Source organism: Furipterus horrens, unplaced genomic scaffold, assembly GCF_987537825.1.
Source record: "Furipterus horrens unplaced genomic scaffold, mFurHor1.1.pri manual_scaffold_11, whole genome shotgun sequence".
NCBI classification, from domain to species: Eukaryota; Metazoa; Chordata; class Mammalia; order Chiroptera; family Furipteridae; genus Furipterus; species Furipterus horrens.
Genome location: NW_028327181.1, coordinates 88,015,966 through 88,043,544, shown reverse-complemented (window position 1 = coordinate 88,043,544; position 27,579 = coordinate 88,015,966). Strand labels below are relative to the sequence as shown.

The 27,579-nt window shown below is 41.4% G+C and overlaps 1 protein-coding gene, 2 non-coding genes and 1 pseudogene across 5 annotated transcripts; 2 read left to right on the top strand and 2 right to left on the bottom strand.

The window, feature by feature from the left end:
* Positions 1 to 2,417: 2,417 nt before the first annotated feature.
* On the bottom strand, positions 2,418 to 11,181 carry KPNA2 (karyopherin subunit alpha 2). Of its 3 annotated transcripts, none has more exons than XM_090291364.1 (11): positions 11,036 to 11,181; positions 9,938 to 10,013; positions 9,641 to 9,778; positions 9,011 to 9,099; positions 7,235 to 7,503; positions 6,877 to 6,971; positions 6,512 to 6,775; positions 6,082 to 6,315; positions 5,466 to 5,648; positions 4,680 to 4,829; positions 2,418 to 3,924 (listed from the first exon to the last, which is right to left on the bottom strand). In XM_090291364.1, the coding sequence occupies exons 2-11, from the start codon at positions 10,010 to 10,012 to the stop codon at positions 3,832 to 3,834; spliced, it is 1,590 nt and encodes a 529-aa protein (XP_090147490.1). In that variant the 5' UTR covers position 10,013; positions 11,036 to 11,181; the 3' UTR covers positions 2,418 to 3,831. The 3 variants fall into 3 exon arrangements, with proteins under 3 accessions (XP_090147490.1, XP_090147491.1, XP_090147489.1); XM_090291365.1 differs by having other exon boundaries at positions 11,068 to 11,181; XM_090291363.1 differs by lacking the exon at positions 11,036 to 11,181 and having other exon boundaries at positions 9,938 to 10,085.
* A 1,408-nt stretch (positions 11,182 to 12,589) lies between these two features.
* LOC149998763 (homeobox protein NANOG-like) lies at positions 12,590 to 13,517 on the bottom strand (annotated as a pseudogene).
* Positions 13,518 to 15,621: 2,104 nt separating this feature from the next.
* On the top strand, positions 15,622 to 15,751 carry LOC149998762 (small nucleolar RNA SNORA33). The gene has a single exon (XR_016507343.1). It is a non-coding gene; the product is annotated as a small nucleolar RNA SNORA33 (small nucleolar RNA).
* Positions 15,752 to 19,686: 3,935 nt separating this feature from the next.
* TRNAR-CCG (transfer RNA arginine (anticodon CCG)) lies at positions 19,687 to 19,759 on the top strand. Its single transcript has one exon. It is a non-coding gene; the product is annotated as a tRNA-Arg (tRNA).
* The last annotated feature ends 7,820 nt before the right edge of the window (positions 19,760 to 27,579 follow it).

Below are 27,579 nucleotides of genomic sequence, written 5' to 3'. Positions count from 1 at the left end.
CATGTTGATTTATATCTGTGACTGATCAGGGGGAAAAAAACGCAGTAATAAATAGCCTGGAAGGTAAAATATATCAAAACAGAAGTGTGTATGTAGAAGAAATAAAAGAAAATCTTTGTTATTAAAAGGTTGGGAATAGCTGTTCTATGACTATAATATTTACCTGGGATGTTAATATTATATAGTAATTAATATCTAAAGAGTACTTATTTTATACCAGGGACTGTGGTATTCTAACAGCCTGAAGGTCACTAACATATTTGAACTCAGGCAGATCTGGCTCCTAATTACGAGTCCATTCCACTACACACCATCCCAGAACAAGAATGGGGAAAGACATTTACGATTGTGAAAAGCCTGGGAGGAATGCATAAACTGATCAATTTAAAAGGGTTTGGTTAGTACAACTCCTACAGTGTTATGAAACTGTCCCAAATATTTAGGAGGAACTGGGTGTTTATAGACAGCAGAATTATGCTTTCAAACTATGCCAACAACATGCCCTTTAACATACAAATGTACAAAATTAAATTGTTCTGCCCTCAAAAACAAAAAAACAAAAACGACTTGATAGCTTGAGTGTTTTTTATCATCTTTATTAGCTGGGGCTGTGACACTTAACAGTAATGTTGCTAAAACATTTTCACTCACACTTTCCCTAGGGGGACGAGGATGCTGCCTGATTCGGCCAGGTTTTATTAATCACAAATGAGGTCAACAGCCCAATCTCAAAGGAAAGCACTATTAGTGACATGTTTCAAGGGCTGAGCTTTGGCAAGCTTTGGAAGTGAGGAGGGAGGTGAGGGCTAGCCAGCTGCACTTCCGTAACAGCCTTCTGAACTTGGGGTCCTGTACCTCACAAGCTTTCCAAACGCCCACACAAAGCAAACCAGGGTTTACTTTTACCACTGTTGATAGGATGGAAAGGAACATACCACTTTGGTGAACACAATTTTGATTCTGGAAGAAAAATGAGAAAAGAAAAAAGAAAAAGAAAAGCAATTTAAGAGGCCAAATGCAGAAACAAAAATCCTATTGAACAATGAGGATTTACTATAACGAGACATTATCTAGGCTTTATCTTTTCAGGGATGATGCTGCCACAGAAGGACTGGGGGAATGCGGGGAAAAACTCAAACCACCTGAGGAAATGTTTATTTCCTGCTTTACTCCAAAAATAGTAGCGTGTTAAGATTTAAAGCCAAGATACAATGAAGCAATTTAAAGAATCGATATTTTGTGAAATGTTTAATACTGAAATTCAGTCTTTTTAATTGTTAAAGATCTTTGTAACAAGCGTGCCAGCCGTTTTTACTTGGTATTTGCATAGTGAAAATTTGTTACATTCCGCCCTCACTTACCGATGATACAAAAGTGAAACAGTTACAGGCAAGGAAACATATTAGTCTTAAATGAGATTTAAAACCACGAGGAGCTAAAAAACAAATTAGTGTATCAACAAAAGCCATTAGACACACGAAAGGAAAAAGTTAGTGACTATAGTGTTTTCCTCAGACTTTTAAACATCAAGCTGAATATAAAAACTTATCAAAAACTTCATCCGGTTAAAAAAAAAAAAAAGCCTCCACAAATTTTAACAATTCCAAGGAAACTAGCATAAGAATTTTATCTAAAATGTGAAAATGTCTCCTGTCCATTACTTCATGTTGAATCAGGCTTTTAACAAATCCACTTTATACTGTTGACACTCGTCCCTCTAAAGCCATTAAGCTCCACCTATCTTTAGGGTCCAGATATACTTTTTCTCAAGTTAATAAGACTTTTGGATTCAGCATCGAAGAAGGGACTTATGTTTTGGAAAGAGTAGGAAAAAGGAGGAGCAGAGCAAGTAGCTGGGAAATGGAGGGCAGTCTACAGAGCCCCGGTTTTGTTCCTTCACGTGGAAGCCTTCGAACAAAGCAAGAAAAAGACCAGGCCTCCTACAAAGATGGCCTAAGTGTAGGGGGATCACCTGTGTTTCAGGTTAGAAACTTGCGTTCTTTTTTGGCACCCAAACAGGATAAGTACTGAACATTCTATTTCATGGAGGAAACTTTTTTAAAAAGTCCATTACCAGCAAAAGGCAAAATGTATTTGACACGCAGCTGACATTTCAGTGGTTCCCAGAACGTACCAATGGTGGCATTTTTCCTTGTTGAATTTTTGCAAATGGTACTATAATGACCTTTCAAAATGAAAGTAGCGAATTAAAGTGATTGTTTCCTAATAAATAAATAAATGTATTTGTGTTATGTAGACAAACTAGGGGAAGAACCCCCCGACTGCTGAGAGAAGATAAATGGAAATTTGTTGCATTATGGTACTACCTTATCTTAGTGGATACAGTACCCTTCTTGAAGGTCATAAATCATTTTTTTTTTGCAGTTCTATCATTTTATTCAACAATAAGCAGTTAGTTCCCATCCACGTTTGTATTCTTGAAAGTGGTGACAGATATATAGACAACCAACACACAGAGCTTGTTGGGTGCATCTTCACCCTCATTACGTTTTCGGGACAACCACACACGAACACAGTATGAGGTGTTCCTTAGTCCCTTGGCTGTTTTGTCGAGCCTGATCAGTGGGCACATCCGGAGTTCCCATCTCCTTCATGGCAGATTTCCAGATCTGAGTATCCAAAGGGCATGCTTCCTGAAAGCCACTCCAAGGATGTGCTTGCGAATGTTATATTCTTTTGTCACTACCTCATTGATGGCAGAATGGCCCTTCTTGCCACCCTCTGTTGTAGGAGCCGGGCCCACAGTACGAAGCAAAAGTCACTTTTAACTTCAGTCTCAACCCAAATCCCACTCCTACTTCTATGGAAAAAAAAGGCAGGCAAGGCTGTCAGTTTAGCAGTGGAGGATGGGCTCATCACAGTTCTACTAATCCAAAAAGCAGAAACAAGACAGTACTTTTTAGATCATTTCATTTTTCCTAAGAGTTATGGGGTACTGTAGTTAACACTCCCTCCCCACCCCCTATCTTATTCTGCTAACAACATAATAGCTAGCTTTCCTTATAGGGCTTTCAACCCAGAGTGCATGGAAAGAGCATCTGGGGATTAATTTAAAAAGATGTACTAGTTGGACCCAACCCCTTACTAAAGAAACCCAACTTTTTCGGTAAACTTTGCAGGTGATGCCAAGCGACAGCCTGGAAGTTTGGAAGGAATGAATTTCACTTGCAACTCATGGAGATTCATCATTAAATTTAAGATTTTAATTTCATCTCCCTGGCCATTGAGACTTGAGGAGACTGGCTGAGGGCTTCTGAGAAATTTTTTTCATTCTTCTGTGAAAACCGAAAATTCTTTTCTGGCTGGTGTGAAATGTATGTGAGGCCTGGAAGTGGCAACTGCCATTACCAAGAGAAGCAACCTAGAGCAAAGCCAGAACTCCGAAGCAGGGAGGAAAGGTTCTCAGCCCTCCATCCTTCATGACATCATGAACCTTACATCAAATTGATGTCTGTAACCAGAGCTCCACTGCTGATTAGTCACATTGTTTTGGCTCTCCTACCCTTCATTTGCAACCTAAGAGCTCCCAAAATTGGAAAGCGAAACATAGGTATGGTGAAGTAACGTAAAAGGTGGAATTTAATCTTTATTTACAGGACACTGTAAGATGTGAAATTCCACATAGAAATAAGAAATCCATTGAGAGGAGAGGTTTCATACAGTATGTACAGTTTGGAACTGTTCAAGTATAGTTTCATTGTAAAAAGTGCTACAATAACAAGCCACATTTAAAAAGTTCTCAGAGAAATAGTGAGACAAACTTATACCACTGTATACAACAAACAACACTTTATGACTCGGCTGTACAATCTAAAAGTTAAAGGTCCCAGGAGTGCCATCCTGAACTTGGAATGTATAGCCATCAGAGGTAGTTTCTGGCACAACATTTTGATCTTCCTCTTCCTGGAAATATTAAGAGAAAAAACAATATAATCCCACAAATAGGACATAATTCTAAAGCAGCAGCCTACCTAGAAGTCTGTATTCATTCTTATGGTCTTTATTTGCATATTTCACCCTTTAGTCCTGTTCCTTATTTGAAGAAGTGGAGGGAAGGAGAGGGCTGCCAAAGCTCGCCAGTTCGTTAGTACATGCAAAGGGAAGGTTCTTCTCCACCTCTCATTTTAATAGGCAAGGGAAAAACTGCTTATTAGGCCCTGAGAAGCTTATTCTCAAAATATTCTAATATTCTCAAGGCCATTCATTTCAAAGTAAATTGGTGATATTTTAAAACTATCTAAAAAGACTGTATTATCATCAAGCCAAACATTTGAGGAGCAAATGTAAAGTACATTACCTTATGTCTCACTCTGATATTTTTGCTATATTTAACAAGGGTACAGGGCTTATTTTAAAAGTATGAGGAGCTCTGCTGGTCTAGCTTAGTGGATTGAGTGCCAGCCTGCGAACCAAAAGATCCCCAGTTCAATTCCCAGTCAGGGCATGTGCCTGGGTTGCGGGCCAGGTCCCCAGCTAGGGACGTGTGAAACGCAATTGATAGATGTGTCTCTCCCTCTCTTTCTCCCTCCCTTCTCCTCTCTCTAGAAATAAATTTAAAAATTTTTTAAAAAGTATGAGGAAAAAAACCCAACTATCAACTTGACCTTAAATGTCTACTTTCCAAGTTCTTAATAACATAACATTACCATGTTACTCACCTCTACAGAGAAATACTTCTCAATCAAGTTCAATGAAGCTTTGTATACAGATTCATTTTCATGGTTTTGTAGAGCTTCAATTTTGTCCAAACCTCCACATTCTTCAATCATTATACTAAGTTTCTCAGTTTCACCTAGTTTCTCAGCAGCCTAAAAAAAATTCCAATCTATGTTTGAGTACTAATATTTACCAGACAGAAATAACACTTTACAGTTCCTTCAACAGCCCTATGAGATAAAAACTATCTCCATTTTACATTTTTTAAAAAATTCAAGGGCAGCCCTGACCACTGTGGCTCAGTTGGTTGGGTGTTGTCCCACAAAGCAAAGGTCACCAAGGTCACCAGTTGATTCCATCAGGACACATGCTTGGGCTGGGTATTCAGCCCCCAGTCGGGGCGCATACGAGAAGCAACGAATCAGTCTTGCTCTCACATTGATGTCTCCCTCTCTTTCTCTCTTCCTTCCCCCGTCTCTAAAAATACATAACTACTGTCTTAAGAGCAAACATGACCCACAGTATATAAAAACAAATTTCCCTGAGTCATTGTTGATATAAAAAAAGAATTTATTAGGTGTAAAAATATTGTGGTACGGCTTTTTAAAAGGCCTCAACTTTTAGGAGATATATATTTACAGATGAAATAATTAGTTTCAAAATAATTCAGGAGGCTTATGTAAGGGGAAGTTAAATAAGTCAAACGTTGACAAATATTTTTACTGCGTGAGGGATAAACCAGGGATCATTATTCTAAACTCAAACTGCCTTACTAAAATAAGACTTACCTGGAAGATATTTGAAATGGCATCCAGAATAACCAAAATAATTTTGGTATCTTTCACAGTTAAGAGGTTCACCAATGGTGTTATTATGCCGCAATGAACAAGGTAAACAATCTGTTCAACTGTTCCACCACTTGTATAGTTGGTCACAGCCCAAACAGCTTCCTTTTGTGTCTTAAAATCTGCCTAATAAACATAAGGAAACAGACTTCTTTCAGGAATGATTGTAAAAGTAAGACTCTTAAAAGTACTGTTTTAGAAAAACAGTGACTATAGAACCCTAAGTGAAAGAGATTATTTAGCAAAGGAATGCAAGCAGAACCCAACACTGATACATCAACAATCTTCTTCCCTGGTCAGGCAGCTCAGCTGGTCCGAGCGCCATTCTGACACACCACAGCTGCGGTTTCAATCCCCAGTCAGGGCCCATGTAAGAAGCAACCGATGAATGCACAAATAAGTAGAAATCGAATTAATGTTTTTCTATTTCATTCTCTCTCAAATCAATATTTTACAAAGTTTTAAGAAATGTTTAAAAAAATCTTATCGAGCATAGCTCTTTCAAATGCTTGTCCATAAACACCGAGAACCCTCAGACTGAGGCCTGAGGCTTCGCTACCTTGGAGAGAACGACGACGAGGAACGGGACCAGTCCGTGATTCACCACTTGCTGTATCTGGTCCTGGCGGCCAGCCGTGATGTTCGACATCGTCCACGCAGCTTCCTTCTGAATATTGGTCTTAGAGTTCATGAGCAGGTTGGGGAAGACAGCCAGCGCTCCTGCGTCTATCACAACCTGAGTCTGTTCGTCTGTCCCAGTGACAATATTTCCTATGGCCCTTAGTGCAGGCGTCTGAAAAGGAAAACAAAGAATGTCATGCCGACAGCTGCCTTTTATTTTTTTCTAATATTGCTCAAAAACTGTACACCCCAAAAAGTTTTGACAAGGATGGGCTCATCATAGCCTCAAACAGGCAAAGCATCAACATTAATATCAAATAATCACGTTCCTTAGACTTTATGTTCTCATCTGAATGTTAACCACTTACCACAATTGGCAGTTCAGTAGCTCCCAGGAGCTTCACAAGTTGGGGCACAACTCCTGTTTTCACAACCATTTCAATCCGTTCATTTGGACCGTCAGTAAGGTAGGAAATGGCCCAGCAGCTATCTGCTAATACTTCTGGGTCATCATGATGCAGGAGACGCACTAACGTAGGAAGAATCTGCTCAACAGCATCTAACGGGGGTGCAGGATTCTTGTTGCGACAAAGGTTTGAAAGCGTCCAGGTAAGATTACGTAAGTAACCACACTGAGGGAAAAGAAAAATGCAATGAAAGGTCCTGTTTGTTGAAGAGGTGGGAAAACTAAGACTCAACAAGTGAGTGCCTTGACTTTATGTCAGTAACTTACTGCGAGAGAGGACATATCAGGAATGGCGAGGAGAGCCAACAGCGGTTCAATGGCACCATACTTGATAACCAAGTCTCGGAAAACTGAACCATCGCCTGAAAAAAGGGCAAAGTTAATCCTATCGACTTTTCTAGCACCATCAATGTCCAGTGACCCAGTGCGCCAATGTCTTAAAACAAAGACAACACTTCTGGAAATTCCCTAACTTACTTAGGTGCCACTTTTATACCTAATAAGCACTGGAAGAAAATAAGTTCAAAACTTGACACAAAGGTCACTATTATTTATAACAAAGCGCTGCTCCCAACTTCAGCATGATTAGAGACCTTCTGTCAGAAGAATTTAAAATGCCAAGTACCTGCGATGTTCCCTAGAGCCCATACGGCTTGTTCACTGATGTGAGTGTGGGGAGATGCCAGCAGAGAAATGAATGCCGGGATAGCACCCCCATCTACGACAGCCTTCGTCTGTTCCGATGTCCCAGAAGCAATGTTAGTGAGGGCCCAGGCAGATTCAAACTGAATGGGACTACAATCAGTTCTGCCCAAGAAGGACACAAATTTTGGAATCAAACCAGCCCGGATTATGTTGTCTATGGGTGGCTGTTTTTCCCTAGAAAGCAGTTTCCTAAGGGTGAGCAAAAAGAGAAACACAAGTTTAAGGTGATTAACAAGTAAGTTTATGTGTAGAATCCAATTAAAAATGCAATTCAAGTAAGATTAGAACTTTAGACTGCATTTTACAGTAAGGCACTAAGCGCACAAATATCCTGGAGTTTAAAAGGAGCTGAACAGACTGGTTTCAACACCCTACTATGTGTGGTGTCTTTAAGTACCTTTTTTCCCAAAATCAAAATATTACCAATAATGTCCCTGGCCAGGTGGCTCCGTTGGTTGGAGCATCATTCCATACACCAAAACGGTCTTGGGTTCAATTCCCAGCCAGGGCACATACCAAGGCTGTGAGTTCAATCCCTGGGTGGGGCATGTAGAGGAGGTGACTGATCAATGTTTCTCTCTCTCTCTCACTCCCTCTCTAAAAATCAATAAACATATCCTTAGGTGAGATTTAGTATAAGAATACTTATTACCACTAATGTAGATTGCCCTCCTCTCTGAATTCCTACAGAAATCTACTTTAGATCTTGTTTTGTTTTCTTTAATTTTAAAAATATGTTTACTGCCCTGACCGGCATGGCTCAGTGGGTTGATTTGTCCCGCAAAGTAAAATGTCACTGGTTTGATTCTTGGTCAGGGCACATGCCTGGGTTTGGGGCCCAGTCCCAGTCCCCAGTTGGGGAGCACGCGCGAGGCAACAATTGATGCTTCCCTCACACATTGATATCTCTCCCTCTTTCTCCCTCCGTTCCCCCCTCTCGAAAAATAAATAACATCTTTAAAAAAAAAACCATATATATATGTATGTGTGTGTGTGTGTGTGTTTATTGATTTTAGAGAAAGGGGGAGAGGAAGAGAGGAAAAACACTGATCAGTTGCCTCCCATATGCACCCCGACTGGGGATGGAACCCCCTACCTTTTGGTGTAAGGCTTAACACTCCAACCAACTGAGCCACACCAGCCAGGGCTAGATCTTGTGTTCTTTAAAACTCTGACACCTGAAAGTTACACTCTCATTGTTAATTTAATTTGTGCTTCTCTAACAAAGTAAGGTTAAGTATCTTTTCCATGTCTGTCATTTAGATTTTTTTCCACACTGTTAAGCTACAGAAATTACTAATCCTTTCTGTGATGGGTGTCACAAGTATTTGTGTATTATAAGAGATGAGTCTAAATATATTCATTTTCTAAATGGATGGACAATTCTAAATGGATATGCCAATCCCACTTACAGAACAATTCCTCCTTTCCCTGACACTGACTTGAAATGCTACACTGACAAAAAAAATGTGTCATGTTCTTTAAAAGTACACCAAAGATTAATAGTGATGATCACTGGGTGTGGGTGGGACTTTAGGCATTATAGAAAATTATAGTTTTACCTAAGGGAAGACTCCACTGAAAATAAGTCTAAGGCTGGCTTAACTATTACCCATACCATCTAACTCTTTCCCACCAAAAAAATCTAAAAAGGCTAATTTCTAGGGTTACTCAAACTACAATAGACAAGACTTACCTTGCAGCCTGAGTAGCTTGGAGCTGGCTTTCCAAATTGTTGCTATGTATGCCTTTGACAATGTCCTCAACTGACCAATTTATAGTGCCCTACAAAAAGAGTAGAATTTTGCAAATTATCATTTTTTAGATTAACTACAAACTATAAAAGTCCCTTTTGCCATTGGGAAGACATTTTTAGGTTTATAATCAGTTACTACATATTAATTAGTCCTACATTTAATTTTGCCTATTAGTTAAATATTATGGTAGATGCAGAAAAGGTCTCAATCAAGTACAAAAAATAGAGAATACAAACACACACAAAAGGTAGAAATAGGCCAGAAAGTGATTGTTTCTGAACGCACATTCAATTGGTACTGGAATGGGCTAGGTCAAGTTGCTGAGCTGGCACCTGTAAAAGCAGGCACACCTGAAGGGAGAACGGAGCTAAAGACGACCTTGGATCAGCCTCAGTTGATTACGAAGAGTGGGCAGGAAACCCAGCAGAACGGCGGATTCAGAGCAGGAACAAAAGCCATCTTCACAGATTTCATTGTTAAAAAGTGTAAGGCTAGGAATGTTTTAAAATACTTCACTCCCGCACTGATGTCCAGGGTTTACCGTAATTCCTAAGCTCAAATATATTTACCTGGTTGTTGCGGTTTTCCTGCAGCGGAGAAGTAGCATCATCAGGAAACGAGCTTACGTTTCTCCTCTTCAGCATCTGTTCATCCTTCTTAGCTTTTCGCAGCTCCACGTTCACTTCTATTCGGCGACGCCTCATTTCCTTGGGAAGAGGTAACATATCATTTCATCCATCATTTTAGCTTTTGTTGCAAAGTGAGGGCATTTCTTTTACCCCCAAAATCCCGCAGAGTTTTGACCCCTTCCCCAGAACACCTTTCCCTTTAAACAATACCACATGAAAGCAACAGAAGGTACTCACTGTACTGTCTTTCCCCTTGTTCTTAAATCTGTTAAGGCGGGCAGCTGGTGAATTAGCATTCTCGTTGGTGGACATGCTTATGAAACAAAGGGAGAGAGCTGTAAGGTGGGGGAGAGGAAAGATTTTCCCTTTTATCATTTTGCTGTGTCTGTAGAAAGAACATTCACAGATATTTCACATTCTTTTTTCACACCAATTCTTTGAAATCCCGTGTGTACTGCAAGCTTACAGCACAGTTCAAAATTCGGACCTGCCACGAACAGTCATGTGGTAACTACCATATTGGACCGTGCAGCTCTAAACGACTGCGAACGGTCCATAAATAGTTAACTGAAGACAAAGTAGGAAACTCGGCTTACAATTAAAATCTCATGTCTTAGACACACTATATTCAGGTCCTCGGGTCTTTAAATAGCCCAAACAGGCACACTGTCCACATTTTTAAATTAAAGAAAAATTTCGCTCATTATTGCATTATTACTGTGCCTTCCAAAACCTTTTCTGGCAACACCGAAAATCTGCGACGCAGCTCTGCATCTTCAGTATCTCGCTCACACTTTCATTTCCAGGAATTCCGAGTGAGTGTGCTTCATTAGGCTGGTATTGGCTGACATCATTGGGAATCGGCTACTTAAGAGCAATCTCCAAAGGCTCCTTTCAATTTATCTTTATCCCATTATGTTAGCTTACGAAATTGGCACAGCCCACCCAGGGCCGACGTTCTAAGAGACAATTCTTACAGTTGCCACCCCCATCATCTCCAGTCCCTTTCCCTGTCCCCCCACCCCCTACGCCGGGAAGATGCTGCGGAGAAACCGCGGAGGAAGGGCCGGCGGCGCCGGGCCCCCTCCCGGGACTTAGGCCCTCCGGACCAAACTCTAATTTTCCGAATCGTGAAGAACCAAGGCTCCTGCTGAGATTCGCAGAGCCTCGGCGGCCTACAACCCGAGGACTCGCATAGTATAACAGCCCTCTCGCCAACGAAAGACGCCCGGGAGGCTTCGCCAACGAGGAAGGCCATAGCCAGGCCGGGCGTGTACCAGGGGCCTCCCCTCCCGCCAGGCGCAAGCAGAGCGCGGCCTGAAGGCCAGTCGTTACCTCTCTGGTCCGATCGGGGCCTGAGTTCGTACCTACACAGCCTGCTTAGGCTTTTCACAGGAGGCGGCGCAGGGCGGACAGGCTGCGGTTCGGTTGCTCTGAGAACGCCCAACACGGATGAGCACGAAGACCGTGTGGCTCGTGCAGCCGGCCGGCGCGATTTAAATTTCCCGGTGGCTCCGCGTTCTGATTGGCTGGTTTGAGCTTACGTTGTGCGTCTATTGGTGAATTTGAAAAACACGTTTGTTGGGGGTGGGGCCATAGGGCCTAGCCGGAAAAAGGATAGTATCGCGAGATGAGGGAGAGGCTGGCAATTCTTGAGCTCCCTGCAGTGTGGAATGAAAGACTCCAAATCCCGGCAGGGAGCGCAGAGGTTCGGTTCTCAGCCACGTCCCAGGCAGAGACTCAGGCCTTTGCTAAAGGGTTTACGTGTCCTTGTTAAGTTGCTGGTCTTTCCCCTCGGTGGCTGCCTTAACCAGGTACCACAAATGATTCCCAAAATCATTCTCTTTAAAAATGTTCATATAGAAACAAACTATGCGTATTTCACAGAAGGAACTTGGGAGAGGTTTCTGGCTATTACGGAGAGGAGGGACTAGGCAAATGTGTGTGGCTTTTTAAAAAACCTGCGTCATAAAAGACTGCATAGAAACCACAAATGTGGTAACAAAAGGTTTATTATGACTGTTTCTCTTGACACGTTTATTTCTGAATAATTTTAAATACAGAACTGCAAATCTTTACCCAGGTTTGCCCAATGTTAACATTTTGCCACATTTTACTCTCTCCCCCTCCGTCCCTCCCTCTCTATGTATACAGTGGTGACTACACAGTTTATTCTTGTGTTACTATTTATTAATTATTGTGTTACAGCTGTAGTCCTAAGTTTGCCCACCCCTGTATGTAGTCCGTGTTGAAGTTTTGCCAATCTTTCCAATATTCTATACTGTATTTTATCCGTTTGTGAATAAAATAATTTTTTTGCCATGTATATTTAATTCTTTTTTTAATAGAAAAAGAGATGATTTATTTATATTTAAACTTACAAACAAACAAACCAGCCAAACTGGTATTATGATACAGCAAAATACAAAATAACTTTTATAAATACTTAAGTAGTAAACAAATTAGGGGTTGTCCTAAAACAGCAAAAGGGACAGAGGAAATCAGTGAAACATATTATAGTTTAACCATTCACCTGAATTGAGGTTTTAATAATCTTTTATCACCCGTCTTTGTACTTTTACTTTCTATTCTTGAGGCTGAGATTCTAGATCCTAGAGTAATCCAAAATAGTATATCTAATTATCTATAGACAGAGACATCTTGTATATGTCTATAGCAGAAAGGCTACAGAAATCTCTGATTAGAGTCATCATACTTCACCCCTACCCCTCCAAATGGGCATAAAAAGAACAGTGAGAAGCAGCATATCAAGGTAGGGATACACAGAAAAATCATAGGGGGCGGGGGGGGGGGGGGGGACCTAGGATACAACTACTGCCCAAATTGAGATTGAATATACCTGTGATCACACTGAATGTTCATGGCTATCTATATGTTTGTGGAGTTAGGAGTCATGGAGTAATCTTGGAATAAATCCATGGTTTGCTGGGTACTGTAATACTTAAGGGTTTGCACTATTGCATCACAGCTTTCCCCAGCAGTTTCCAAGGTGGCCTCTAAATCACTGATGGGAGTTTGCTGAAACTGGATCTGGGCTGCAGGGATTCCTTTCCATAACTCTAGAACTGATTGTTCCAGCCCTGATTGTTCCAAGCCTGGTTATTCCAGGCTTGGGGACACCAGGTCTGACTATTCCAGGAATGGTAGTTCCAAGATGGGCTGCTCCAGGAATGGTTGCTGCAAGATAGGTTACTGCAGGTCTGATTGCTCCACATTGAAAGGTTCCCAGAAGCATTCACCAGACATCCCTGGTGACGATAGGAAGAGAGGCCCAGGTACTCTGTAGTTGCTGAACTTGTCTCAGTTACACAGTTGCTATTCTTTGGCCAGTTGTATTTCTGCCACCTCTTACATTTCATTCTCTGGTTCTGGAACCAGGTCTTAAGCTGTTTGTAGCTAAGGTTCAGGATGTTGGAAAGTTCTTGCATCTGCTGGAGGCCGAGATAGTTCTGTCTCTGAAATCGCTCATTGAGTACACAGAGCTGGGTCTGTGACAAGACGGTTCTGACCTTCTGTTTCTTGACCTGGCCTTTTTCCTCCTTCCCTGTACTGTTCTCTACAGAAGTGGGCAGTATGACGTTGGGACTAGTGGAAGAATCAGGGCTGTTCTGAATAAGCAAGTCCATGGAGGGAGGAAGAAGAGAAACAGTCTCTGTGTGGGGTGTCTCAGCAGACGACATTTGTAAGGATGTATAGTTTTCTTCAGGCTCATACATCTCAGGCACTGGTCAAGGTTCCCTAGAATTAGATGCTCCGGGGTAGGGCAAGCCTGGGGAGAAGCTGAATCCACACTCATGTTGCTTTGTAGTAACACGTGCCAACCAGCCCAATCTAGGAAAAAACTACATTTACTTCTGTAAGTCCCAACGATGGTTATCAGAGCACTGGAATTATGGGTCATTTTCTTTTCTTTCCGCATTTTTTTCTGTATTCTCTGAAGGGTATCTCTAGAAAAGTTATATTGGTTTTCTTTTTGCTGTAAATAATTCAAACACTGAATGTTGTCCATTCTTGCAGGCGTTTATGCCAAGTTCACTCACTGTGCAGCAGCCATGGGGTTCATAGGAGGTTGGGTCTACTCCTATCTAATCAATGAGCATAATCCCACCCACCAAGTGCAAAACTGGGAAAAGAATTCACCCCTAGACCAGTCACTGCAGGGCATTCTCTTGCTACTCTGAATGGTTCAGGGAAAGGCATGAGACCTAAATTCATCTTGTTGGGAAGGCTGTGCCTTTTGTTTAATGATTGGAGGTGGGAAAGGAGGCTGTGTTCTGAACGGAGGGATATGAGTCCTAGAAATGTGAATAGGACAATTGGAGAGAAAACAGGAAAACTAATGAACAGCCTGCCCTACCTCTGAAGGTTAGAATTATATAATTTTGCAATTAAGTCATGAAATACATCTCCTTTGTTGTTTAAGCTAGTTAAACCGGGTTTTCTTTTGCTTGAAAATATTAAGTACTATATGCCCAGAAGTGTTTTATATCTATTAAAACATTTAATCTTTTTTAAAAAATGTACCGGGGTGACATAGGTTCATAAGTTCCAAGTGTATGATTCTATCATACATCTGCATGTTGCACTGTGTACACAGTAATACATTTAATCTTCACAACTCTACGAGGCAGTAGTATTACCTATTCCATTTTATAGAACAGGAGACTGAAATCACTAGTGGTTTAAGTAACCTGTCCAGATTCACAGACCCAGGCTGTGTGGTTCCAGGACACATGCATGCTCTTAACCACTATTCAGGACTTGAACCTGAAAACAACCTGAAACAAAAGATACAAGATCAAAAGTAAAAGTTGCCTTCGAAAGATACAAGGTTGCCCTGGCTGGTGTGGCTCAGTGATTTGAGTGCAGTGAGCCGAAACGCTTGGGTTGCCGGCCAGGTCCCCAGCTGGGAGCAAGCGAGAGACAACCAATCGAGGTATCTCTCACACATCGATGTTTCTCTCCCTCTCTTTCTCCCTCCCTCCCTCTCTCTAAAATAAAGTCTTTTTTAAAAAAGGGAGCGGGGAGGGGAAGATACAAGGTTGCCCTGGGGAACCATGCATCCTCCACTCTTAGCTATTTAGTCGTTTGGAGAGACAGGAGAGGGCCTCTAGACTAAGCCAATCAGTACATTCCACCCCCCAGTGACAGGGATAGGTTTGGTGATGAAGATATAACATAGTGCAATGAATAAAGCGCTTATTGAGGCCTTTTTTTTTAAAAAAAGATTTTATTTATTTATTTATTTATTGAGACGGGAAGGGAGGGAGAGAGGGATGTGATCATTGATGTGAGCCTGTACACACCTTGCCTGGGGACTGAACCTGCAAACCCAGGAATGTGCCCTGACCAGGAACCGACAACCTTTCTCTTTGCAGGACAATGCCCAGTCAACTAAGGCACACCCGTCAGGGGCTGCTGAAGCTTTTAAAAAATTGTTTGAGAGAGAGAGGAAGGGAGAAAAACATCAATTTGTTGTTCCACTTATTCATGCATTAATTGGTTGCTCTTTGTATGTGCCCTGAGTGGGGATGGAACCCACAGTCTTAGGGTATTGGGATGATGCTCTAACCAACTGAGCTACCCAGCCAGGGTTTACTGAGGCCTTTGAGAGTGAGATACCCCATCTCTTTCACAGGACTATGTGCTGTGATGATGTGAGCCTGAGAATGGGGCTGCTCTGGAGAAGCAAACCAAGTATGCTCAAGTCTGAATAATCTTAGTTTGTTAATCATTCTTTCAACTAAAAACTGTGTTCCAGCGAAAAAGCAGCTAGTTTAGCCTGCAACTCAGACATCACACAAATGTTTTCCTCCAGAGACCATCATTGTACTTTGGTATGCAGAAGTGATTTATGCATACATTCCATGCCACACAAAATATTAAAAAGATGTGTACTCAGGCCAGTCAATCAGTATGTTTACCTGAAGGTGTTTCTGCAGAAATTTAGAGAAAGCCAGCAATAGTAAAGCCATGCTACAAGCCTTAAGGACATCGAGGTCATTAAGGTCTCTGAAAATGGCTATAAGGGAAAAAAAAAAAGTGTACTCAAGGATCGAGACTGAATACAATTAATAATTCTTACAGCATTGTCATTATCTGTCAATTATTACTAATAGTGTCTTAGATTTAATGGAAAGCATTTCCTGGATGACTCATGGATAAAGGTAATAAAACAATGACACATAAACAGGATTTAAAAAATACCAAAATGTTAATAGTGCTTAACTCTGAATGGTAGGATTATAGGCAATTTCAATTTTTTTGTTTTGCTTATTCATATTTTATAGGTTTACAATCAACAGGTATGTGTCCCAAAAAGAAAATGAAATTGTGTATTATTTAAAACCACAAAAGCATCATCTTTACATGCAAGAAGTATATTCAGCCTTGGCTGGTGTGGCTCAGTGGACTGAGTGCCAGACTGTGAGCCAAAAGGTCACTGGTTTGATTCCGGTCAGGGCAAATGTCTGAACTGCAAGCCAGATTGGGGATGTGTGAGAGACAACTCATTGTACATCAATGTTTTTCTCCCTCTCTTTCTTCCTCCCTTCCCCTTTCTAAAAATAAGTAAATAAAATCTCTCTTTTTAAAAAAAGCATAGATGTTTGTTGTGCAAGAAACCAGAAAGTCTCTAAATCTTCATCCACAGCCTGTCTTTAGCACTTTAAAAATATCCATATTATTTAGCATTTAGGAACCTTGTTATATCTATTTTCCTTTTATTTTTTAAATTCAAATCAGTTTTTAAAATTACACTTGACATATAATATTATTTAGGTCCCCCAGAGATTAGACATTATATTATTTACTAAGTGATCATCCCAATAAATCTCATACTCATGTGACACCATAGTTATTAGAATATTATTGACTATATTTCCTATTCTGTATTTTACATCCCGTGACTATTCTGTAACAACCAATTTGCACTTCTGAGTCCCTTCACCTTTTAATCCATTCCCCCAATCCCCCTCCCATCTGGCTACCATCACAGTGTTCTTTGTATCTATGAGTCTGTTTCTGTTCTGCTTGTTCATTTACTTTGTTTTTTAGATACAGTTGTTGATATGTATTTACTGCCATTTTACAGTTTATATATTTTATCTTTTTTTGCCTTCTTCTTCTTAAAGAAGATGCTTTAACATTTCACATAATACTGGTTTGGTGATAATGAATTCCTTTAGCTTTTTCTTGTCTGGGAAGCTCTTTATTTCTCCTTCCATTTTAAATGATAGCTTTGCTGGGTAGAGTAATCTTGATTACAGGTCCTTGTTTTCATCACTTTGAACATTTTTTGCCACTCCCTCCTGGCCTACGAAGTTTTTGTTGGGAAATCAGCTGACAGTCTTATTGAAACTCCCTTGTAGGCAACTAACTGCTTTTCTCTTGCTGCTAAAAGCAAGAGATTCTGTCTTTAACCTCTTGCATTTTAATTATTTTTCTTGGGCTGGGCCTCTTTCGATTTTTAATTTCTTGCTTTCTCTTCTCCTTCCAGCACCCTCATGATGTGAATGTTGGAACACTTGAAGTTGTCCCAGAGGCTCCTTATACTATCCTCACTCTTTTTGGAATCTTTTTGCTTTTTGCTTTTCTGATTGGGTGTTTTTTGCTTCCTCATTCCAAGTCACTGATTTGATTCTCAGCTTCATCTACTCTACTGTTGGTTTTCTGTAAATCATTCTTAATTTCAGTTAAGATATCCTTCATTTCTGACTGGTTCTTTATTATGCTGTTGAAGTTCTCTCTAAGCTCGTCGAACATCCCTATAATCAGTGTTTTGAACTCTGCATCTAGTGAACTGCTTGCTTCCATTTTGTTTATTTTTTTCTGGAGTCTTGTTCTGTTTTTCGTTTGGGCGATGTTTCTTTGTCTCCTCATCTTGGCAGCCTTCCTGTGTTTGTTTCTGTGCATTAGGTAGAGCTGCTGCATTTCCCAGGCTTGGTAGAGTGGCCTTATGTAATAGTTGTTCCGTCGGGTCCAGTGGCACAGCCTCCTTGATTACCCAAGCTGGCACTCAAGGTGTGCCCCTGGCATGAACTGTGTATACCTTCCTGTTGTAATTAAACTTTGATTGCTGTCGGCATGTCAATGGGAGGGATTTACCCCTAGGCCAATCAGCTGCAAGGACTGGCTGTGACCACTGACCACTGTGGTGGACCAGCTGTGCAGAGGCCCACCCCACAAGGTAAGACTTACTTCAGTGGGAATCAGGTGTCCACTGGGTCCACCCCTTGAGTGTGTCACTTATGGAGGTGCTTCAATGTTGTCTGAAGTGTCCACTAGGTGTGCTGGCTCTGGGGCCTCACAGGAGGCACAGGCCAACGTCAGCTGCTGCCTGTGTTCTGCACAGGGCCACGTGGCATGAGCTATAAAGCAATCTGCAGACAGCTGCTACTAGTGCTAGGCTTGGGGGTGCCCAGGAGAGACCAAGCTGTGAACCAAGGCCAATTGCTTCTAGTGCCAGGTCTAGAGCCACTCAGCAAGAAGTATGGGGCACGCTGACGCCAAATGCTGCTTGTTTGAGAGATTTTAGGAAAGTCTGAAGAATAGGCCAAGATAGGCATTCCTATGGAAAAGTCACTGGAAGCAGCTTGGGTTGAGCCCAAATGTTGGGTGAGGCTGGTTCTAAGGGAATCACCTGGACAGTATCCAGGCTGATGAAGACTCAGATATGGGACCCACCTGCTGGCTCTGTTGGGGGGCGGGGGGATCTCAGAAAAGAAACAATGGCTTCTGCCAGCAGTTCTGTCTGGCAGAAAGCTGCCCTTCCAGCTCTCTTTCTCTAATGCCAGATAATTCATTCCTCCCCATACACCCCTGGTGCCTTTCAAGCTGCTGTACCAGTGCTGGAGCACAGAGGGATGGAGTCTGAATAAGTCCGTGAGTCAGCCCTTTAAGAGGAACTGCCTGGAACTCCAGAAGCCAAAATTCCCACTGGTTTTTACAGCCAAAAGTTATGGGGGACTCCTCTGTCTGGCTCTGGAACATTGGGATGGGAAGGCCTGATGAAGGGCTGGGACCCTTACCTCCTCAGGGGGGCCCTCAGCAGCCAAGATGCCCCTCCCAACTTCTATCCACCACAGGAAGGTGTGGGACCAGCCCTTTCCACGTCTCCGCCCCTCCTACCAGTCTCCATGGGGCTTGTTCTTTAAACCCTTAGCTGTAGGACTTTTATTTAGCTAGATTTCAGGGTCCTCTGAATGATGGTTGTTCCGTAGTTTAGTCGTAATCCTGATGTGGTTGAGAGATGTTAAGTACCACATTTACCTAACTTGACATCTTGACCCGAAGCCTCTCGATTTTCCCTTTAATCTGGAAGAAAAGACAGGAGGAGGAAAACAGATGTAGGTGAGCTGGGCAGAAGGGCGAATTTGAAGAAAAGCCCGTTTCCCCTGGAATCCTGCAACAGTCCACAGCACATCCTGGGTTATCAAACGCATGTGCCGTGAATAAATGCGGGGAGAAGAAGGCAGGGACTGTAAGGGATGGGAAGGCTGACGAGCGGTGCAGAAGGACCTCACGCTCCGTGAATGGTTCTTAACGCCAGCGGCAGAGGGAGGCCCAGAGGAACTTTGTAAAATGCAGACGCCCGGGCCCGCCCAGGTAAACAGAACTACAATTGGGGGATCACGGCCAATGGAACTTTGTTGAAGTTTCCCCACCCGCGTGAAACACGCAGCCAGGGTAGAAAACCTTCCAAAAGAGGCCAGCAGGCATGAAGAGAAGGCCCGCAAGCGGACCGCGCACGCCCTGGCCCTGGGGAGCCGACAGTCCCGCGCAGGCGCACCGGTGTCGGCCTGAAGTCCAAGCCAAGGGTGCAGAAGGACGCAGGCGCACGCTGCCGCCGTAGGGGGCGGCTCCCAAAAAGCATACTCCACCGGACGCGAGCCCGCGGAGCGTAGGGGCGGGGCGCGATGATGACATCGCGTAAGAAGACGTTGTGAGAAACTTGTTCTCGTGGTGACCCAGTGGCCTAATGGATAAGGCATCAGCCTCCGGAGCTGGGGATTGTGGGTTCGAGTCCCATCTGGGTCGCACTTTGTTTATTTTGGTGCAGAGGATACGATTTCAAGGACATTGTCTTTACATGGTAAGAAGTTTATCTCCGCGTTTTGAAAACATTGCAACTGAGACTTTGCAATGAAAGCAAAGAATTTAACCAAAACGGGAGCGTTTATCTCACTTAACTTTTATTTTTAAAAGAAAAAGTCGACTAGACATGGGTTCATCTCTTTTTTCTGTCTGTGGGCAGCCATACATGCAAAACTTTCTCCCCGTCCTTATCCCTAGGGGTGGGTGAGCAGATCCAGCTGTGCTCGCTCCAAACATTTATTTCGAGTACTAAGGGGAGTTTATAGAAAAGCAATTGTGCTATTACAGCACACAGACATAAACATAATTTATGGTTTCTGTCTCTAAACTATTATAAACAATAAATTGTAGTTAAACATACGAATTTGGGGGGTGTCCGTTTTCTGTTTTTATTTGCAAATTAGTGTGATAAAATCAGAGTTTAAGCTTTTCAGATTGGTTCACTTGACTAGCTTGAAAAGTTTAAACTCTTCTTGCAAAACTTGTACAAAAAAAATCTCACTGCGTTAACTCCTGCTCTTGAAAAACTACTAAACACTAAATTCAACGTAGTTTCCTGGATTTGAGCCTGAAACAGAAAAAGAACATTAGTGGAAAAACTAGTGGAATCAGAACACAGTCTGGAGTTTAGTTACCAGTACTGTACCGGTGTTGATGTTTTAACTGTGACAAATGTACACGGTAATGGAAGATGTTAACATCAAGGGCAACTGGGTGAAGAGTAGATGGAAGCCCTCTTTTCGACCTTTGCAACTTTTATGTAAATCTGAAATCATTGCGAAATCAAACGCTTATTTAAAAAAACACAAGTAAGCAAACAATGGAAAATGTAATATCCTCAACCCCCTTTTAAAGATTAGGAATATAGTGCTTAAAATTTTAAACCAGAACTCATTTAAGAATGTCAGAAAATACACCAGAATTAATATTAAAATACAATCTGATAATATTAACATTCCGAATTATCATACTTTACAATTTACCAGGTTGCAATATTAAACATACGGCCAAGCTGCCATTTTTCTCTACTCCTCTTGAAAATCCCACAAAAGCAACAAGAGGTATAAGAAGCAGAACCACAAACAGCACCATCAATGAAACTACGAGACACCTGAAACTCCTCAAAAGGGGGTAGAGGAAGCTCTGGCCACAGATCTTAGGAAAGGCCAGCAGAGGGCGCGTCTCCAAGAGAAAGGTCGCACTCTTAAGAGGCAAAACAATAATCCCTTGTTTGCAACAAGGCTGCGTGTGTGGACAGCGCCTCCTCCTCACAGGGAGAGAAAGGCCCGTGTTCCGGGCATGGATTTGCTTTCCTTGCTTGCAGGGCTCCTGCTAGCATCACCACTCCTGGATTTAGACATTGCCAGACTGCACGTGCCCAGAAACCAAGGAGAGCAGGTGGGAGTAGCCCCTCCCACTACGATGCTAATGATTCACTGAAAGAATTTTTTGCTTTGCTTGCCAGTGATCTGGGACTCAGAACGTCTAGAGGTCCTAGAGCCCAAGGGAGAAATGTTTAAACTAGTGAACACTACCATGGTTCCATTCATTGGTAGCCAAGGCGGCGGTCCGTTGGCCGTGGGACTCCTCATACTGCTGAATCAATAGACAGAGAAGGGGTCACTGTTATGAGCTGAATGTTTATATCACCCCAAAATTTATATGTTGAAGCCCTACCCAATGTTATGGTGTTAGAAGGTGAGGCTTTGGAAGTAATTAGGTTTAGATGGGGTCATGAGAGTAAAGCCTCCGTGATGGAATTGATGTTCTTACATTTCTTATACGAAGAGGGGGAGTTCCCTGTGAGGACACGTGAGGCTACAGCGAGAAGGCAGCCATCTGCGAGCCAGGAAGACAGTTCTCGCCAACACCTAACCCCAATCTCAGACTTCCAGCCCCATAAATAAGTCTGTTTTTCAAGCCACGCAGTCTATGGTATTCTGTTATAAGTAGCCCCAGCCAAGATGCTGTGATAGATGTAATTATCAAGGGGAAAATGGCTCTGCTACTCAATGGAGAAAGATGGCAAAGTCTAGATGCCTAAGGATTCACTGGGGACACACCTTAGTGTCCCAAAGTCCTGGTTAGTGGGAATCCAGTATAGCAATCCAATAAAGAAAAAACCACCAGGAACACAAGGCCTACAGGAATAAAGTTTTGGATCTCCCCCCCAGACACAGAGCCCTTGATTATAGCTGTATAGCCTTGGGCAAGTTACTTAACTTTTCTGTGTTTCAGTTACTCACCTGTAAAACTGGGATTAAAAAATATCAATATATTCTCATATTTTGATGTAAAGATTTAATACTTGGAACATACTCAATAGGTGCCAGCTATTATTATAATCATTTCTATTGACAATACATGATCTTGTTCATTTCACTGTAACATTACATGAGGAAGTACACAAATTAAGAAAGAAAAAATTTACCAATTTCTTTATGCATTAGTTCAAAAAATAATTTATTGATCTATGAGTATTATTTATACTGAATGTTTAAAATTTTGGAATTAGAATTTTCTTTAAAATGTTCAAAATTAATTTGTACGTTTTTAAATTAAAATGTTTTTCTTTTAATTATATTTTATTTATTATGCTGTTACAGTTGTCCCAATTTTTCCTACTTGAGTCCCCTCCACCCAGCTACCCTCACTCCCTCAGGCAATCCCCACACCATTGTTCATGTCCATAGGTCATGTGTATAAGTTCTTTGGCTACTTCATTTCCTATACTGTACTTTACATCCCCATGGCTTTTCTGTAACTACCAATTTGTACTTCTTAATCCCCTCTCCTCTTCACCCCCCCCCCCCAATCCGCCAACCATCAAAATGCTCTCCATATCCATGATTCCATCTCTATTCTTCTTGTTTGGTTTGTTTGTTTTTTTAGATTCAATTGTTGATAGATATGTATTTATTGCCATTTTATTGTTCATAGTTTTGATGTTCTTTTTCTTAAATAAGTTCCTTCAACATTTCCTATAACAATGGTTTAGTGATGATGAACTTTTTTAGTTTTTTTCTTGTCTGGGAAGCTCTTTATATGCCCTTCTATTCCAAATGGTATCTTTGCTGGGTAGAGCAATCTTGGCTGTAGGTCCCTGCTTTTCATAACTTTGAATATTTCTTGTCAATCCCTTCTAGACTGCAAAGTTTCTTTTGAGAAATCAGCTGACAGTCTTACGGGAACTCCCCTGTAAGTAATTAACTGCTTTTCTCTTGCTGCTTTTAAGAGTCTCTCTTTATCTTTAACCTTTGGCATTTTAATTATGATGTGTCTTGGAGTGGGCCTCTTTGCATCTGTCTTGTTTGGGATTTTTTGTGCTTCCTAAATTTGCAGGTCTATTTCCTTTACCAAATTAGGGAAGTTTCCTTTCATTATTTTTTAAAATAGATTTGCAATTTCTTCTCTTTCTCTTTTCCTTCTGGCACCCCTATGATGCAAATGTTGGACCTCTTGAAATTGTCCCAAAGGCTGCTTATTCCATCCTTTTTTTGGGGGGGGGGATTCTTTTTTCTTTATGTTGTTCTGATTGGTTGTTTTTTGCTTTCTTATGTTCCAAGTCATTGATTTGGTTCTTGGCTTCATCCACTCTACTCTTGTTTCCCTGAAAATTGTTCTTTATTTCAATTAGCATATCCTTCATTTCTGACTAGATCTTTTTTATTCTGTTGATGTTCTCACTAACTTTATTGAGCATCCTTATAACCAATGCTTTGAACTCTGCATCTGATAGATTGCTTATCTCCATTTCTTTTAGTTCTTTTTCTGGAGTTTTGAGCTATTCTTTCATGTGAGCCATGTTTCTCTGTCTCCTCATTTTGGCAGTCTCCCTGTGTTTGTTTTTATGTTTTAGGTAGAGCTGCTATGATTCCCTGTCTTGGTAGCATGGCCTAATGTAGTAGGTCTCCTGTAGGGTCCAGTGGCACAGCCTCCCCTATCATCCAGGCTGGGTACTTGAGGTTTGCCCTTCAGCTTGGTACACTATTCTCTATAGCTGAGCCTTGATTGCTTTTGGCAGGTCAATAGGAGGGATTTACCCAAGCCAGTCAGCTGCAAGGACCACCAACCTCTGCCCTCCATGGAGGATCAGCTGTGCAGGGGCAGTGGTGGAGGTGCTCTGACATGGTCTGTAGCTGTCCGTTGGGTGCACTGGCTCTGGGGTTTCCTGGGTGGTGCAGACCAAGGTCAGCCCCCTCCTGTGTTCTGCCCAGGGCCACCCTGCCTGAGCTATAGAGCAATCTGAGATGGCTGCTCATTGTGCTGGGCTTGGAGATTCCCAGGTGAATGCTAGTGTCAGGCCTGGAGCCACTTAGCAAGAGGTATGGGACTGGGGACTTACTGAGACCAGCTGTTGCTTGTTTGATAGGATTTAGGTAGTTGTGAAGCATTAGCCAAGACCAACCATTTATACCTTTTTGTTTGTTTCTTTTTTTTTTTTTAATTAATTTATTTTAGAGAGAGGGGAAAGGAGGTAAGGAAAGGGAAAGAAACATCAATATGTGGCTGCCTCTTGCATACCCCCAACTGAGGACCTGGCTCACAACCCAGGTATGTGCTCTGACTGCTTGGGACTCCAGAAGTTTCTTCCACCAACTTCATCCCTGCTGGCTTTTGCAGCCAGACGTTATGGGGACTTACCTTCCTGGCACTGGAACCCTGGGCTGGGGCACCGGGTGTGGGCCTGGGACTCATCACTCCTGAGATACCCCTCCTGAATTTTTATCCACCACACATGGATATGGGACCAGCCTGTTCCGTGTTTCCACCCCTCCTACCGTTCTGGATGAATGTGGTTTCTTTAATTCCATGGTTGTCAGACTTCTACTCAACTTGATTTCTGACTGGTCTGAGTGATGGTTGTTCTATATATTAGTTGTAATTTTGATGTGCTTGTGCAAGAAGGCAAGCCATGTTTACCTATGGCACCATTTTGACAGGAAGACAATCTGAAATTTTTTTATGTATTGATTTTAGAGTGAGAGAGGGAGGGGAGAGAGAGAGAGAGAAACATTGGTTTGTTGTTCTACTTATTTATGCATTTAGTGGCTGATCCTTGTATGTGCCCTGATCAGGGATCAAACCCACAACCTTGGTGTACTGAGACAATGATCTAACAAACTGAGCTACTCAGCCAGGGCAACTTACAAGATTTTTTTACTATAGTAGTTGGCTTAGTTGGAAAAAACATCCAAGAGAATGGTAGACACGCTAAGCTCAGCATAACGATTACCTCTGGGAAGAATAGGACAAGTGTATTAGGGAGAGGCTTACAGGGCTTTCAACAGTGTATTAGTTACCCATTGCTGCAAAAAAAAAAAAAAAAAAACAGATTGCACCAACATTTAGCAGCTTAAAACAATAAATGTTTAATAATCACACTTTCTGTGGCCCAGTAACCTGGAAGTGGCTTAGCTGGGTGGTTCTGCTCAGGTCTCTTAGGAGGTTTCAGTCAAGCTTTGGGCCAAGGCTGCAGGCTTATCTGAAAGCTCAGCTGGAGAGGTTCTGCTTTCAAGCTCACTTGCTGCTTGTTGGCAGATCTCAGTATCTTAAAACTTTAGCTCCTTGCTACATGGGCCTCTCATAGACTGCTTGCGTGTTTGCCAAACTGGAAGCTGGCTTTCCCCAGAGCAAATGATCTCAAGGAAAGAGAGAATGCATGCCCAAGATGAAAGTTTAGTCTATTTGTAACCTAATTTTGAAAATGTATTTCATCACTTCTCCCATATGCTATTGGCCACTCAGACTGGACCTGCTACAGTGTGGGAGGAGATACACAGGGTGTGAACACAAGGAAGTGAGAGTCATTGGGGGCCAGCCATCTGGAGACTGGTTACCACCAACTGGGTTTGTAATTTTTAACACGGAAAAATATGAAGCAAGTACGGGGAAAAATGTTAAAATTTGATAAAACTGGGTCATACTTAAGCAAGTATGCATTACATTATTCTCAATTGTCTGAATGTTAAATATTTCAAAATAAAAATATCTTCCCTGGTTTTCAGACGGGAGAGGGTTGGGGAACTTGGTGAAAAAGGTGGAGGCATTAAGAAGTCCACATTGGCAGTTACAAAATAGTCACAGGAATGTAGAGTACAGCACAGGGAATAGAGTCAATAATATTGTAATAACTATGTATGAAGCCAGGTGGGCACTAGAGTTATCAGGGGGATCACTTCATAAGTTATATAAATGTCTAACTACTGTTATAACACCTGAAACTAATATAATATTGAATGTCAATTGTAATCAAATAATAAAAAAAATTAAATAAAACAAAAACACCCTTCCCCTAAAAAGTGCTCAGAGGAGGAGCCTGCCTCAAATAATGAAGACAAAGAATTCTGAAGACAATATAAAGAAACAGTTAGGCATTCTCACAAAAATATGAAAGAAATGGTCCTTGTGACTCAGGATGCTTTAAGAAGTGAGTAGACTAAGATGAAAGAACAATAGGAAGAACCAAAATAGGAGTTAACTAATATTAATTCCTGAGTATTAAATCCTTATTGGGAGGAGCCAATGCAGAGTTGATACTACTGAAAATGAAGTCAGTGACATAATGCACAAACTCAAGGACCTCTCCTAGAACGAAAAGTAAAAAGATAAGAGATGAAAATTACTGGAGAAAAAATATATAGATGACACAATCAGATGATCAATATTAGGAAAGCCACAATAGAATAGAAATATTTGTCAGATTCCTAAGGTAAAAAATCGTGTGGGTATATATATAAACATAGCTCAATTAAAAAAAAAAATCAAGTCTTTAGTCACTTGAAAATGGAACATTTGAGGTGTTCTCTACTAATGAGGAATATCAATAAAACAAAGATGATTATGATATTATTCAACACAATTTGGAAAGTTCTCATCAATGCAATAAAAAGCTATAATAAATATTTGAAGGAAGAAGCTAAATATACTATTTATAGAGTACATGGTTTTTTTTACTAAGAAAACCCAAGGGAATCTATTGAAAATAGTTTGGACTATTTTTGTATATACACATATTAAGATATATAGTCAGTATGAATATACACACAAATCAGTAGTTTTTCTATACATCTAGAAACACCAGTTAGAAAATATAAAGGAAAAAAAGACCCTTCCACATTATAAGAAAATACCCAGGAAATAAATGTAACAAGAAAAGTATAGAACTTAATGAAGAAAATGATAATATTCTGACAGAGGGAAAAGAAGACTCAAAGAAATGTATATATTCCATTTTCATGGACAGAATGACAATACAGAAAAGCTGTCGATTCCTTTATAATTTAATCTATACCTTTAATGCAATTTTTTAAAAAGACAGGATTTTATAATAGGAGAATAATTCTGAAGTTCATTTGGAAAAAACAAACAAACCACTGTCATACCCAAAAACAATATTTGAAAGGAAAGGTATTTTATAAAACCATGATAATGATAACCATGCCCCACTGTGGACATACAGGAATGGGAATAAACAGATGTATTAACAGAGAAGAGTAGTAGTAGTAGTAGGCAGCCGTCCGTCTCGAGAGACGATGGTGTAGCTTCTTAAGAGTCTATCTGCACCGCCGAGAATGGCTGTGCAGTCCGACTCGGGAGTGACACGGTATCTGTCTCCTCCCGTGTTGAATCGACATCTTACGATGACGCTGGAGTGTCCTCTCCAGTGGAGCTGAAGCTACAGAGCCTGGGCAGGGTGATATGGAGGGTCTGCTGTTGCCCATGCAGCAGACCCCCCCTCTCTTCGCAGCTGAAGGGTCCAA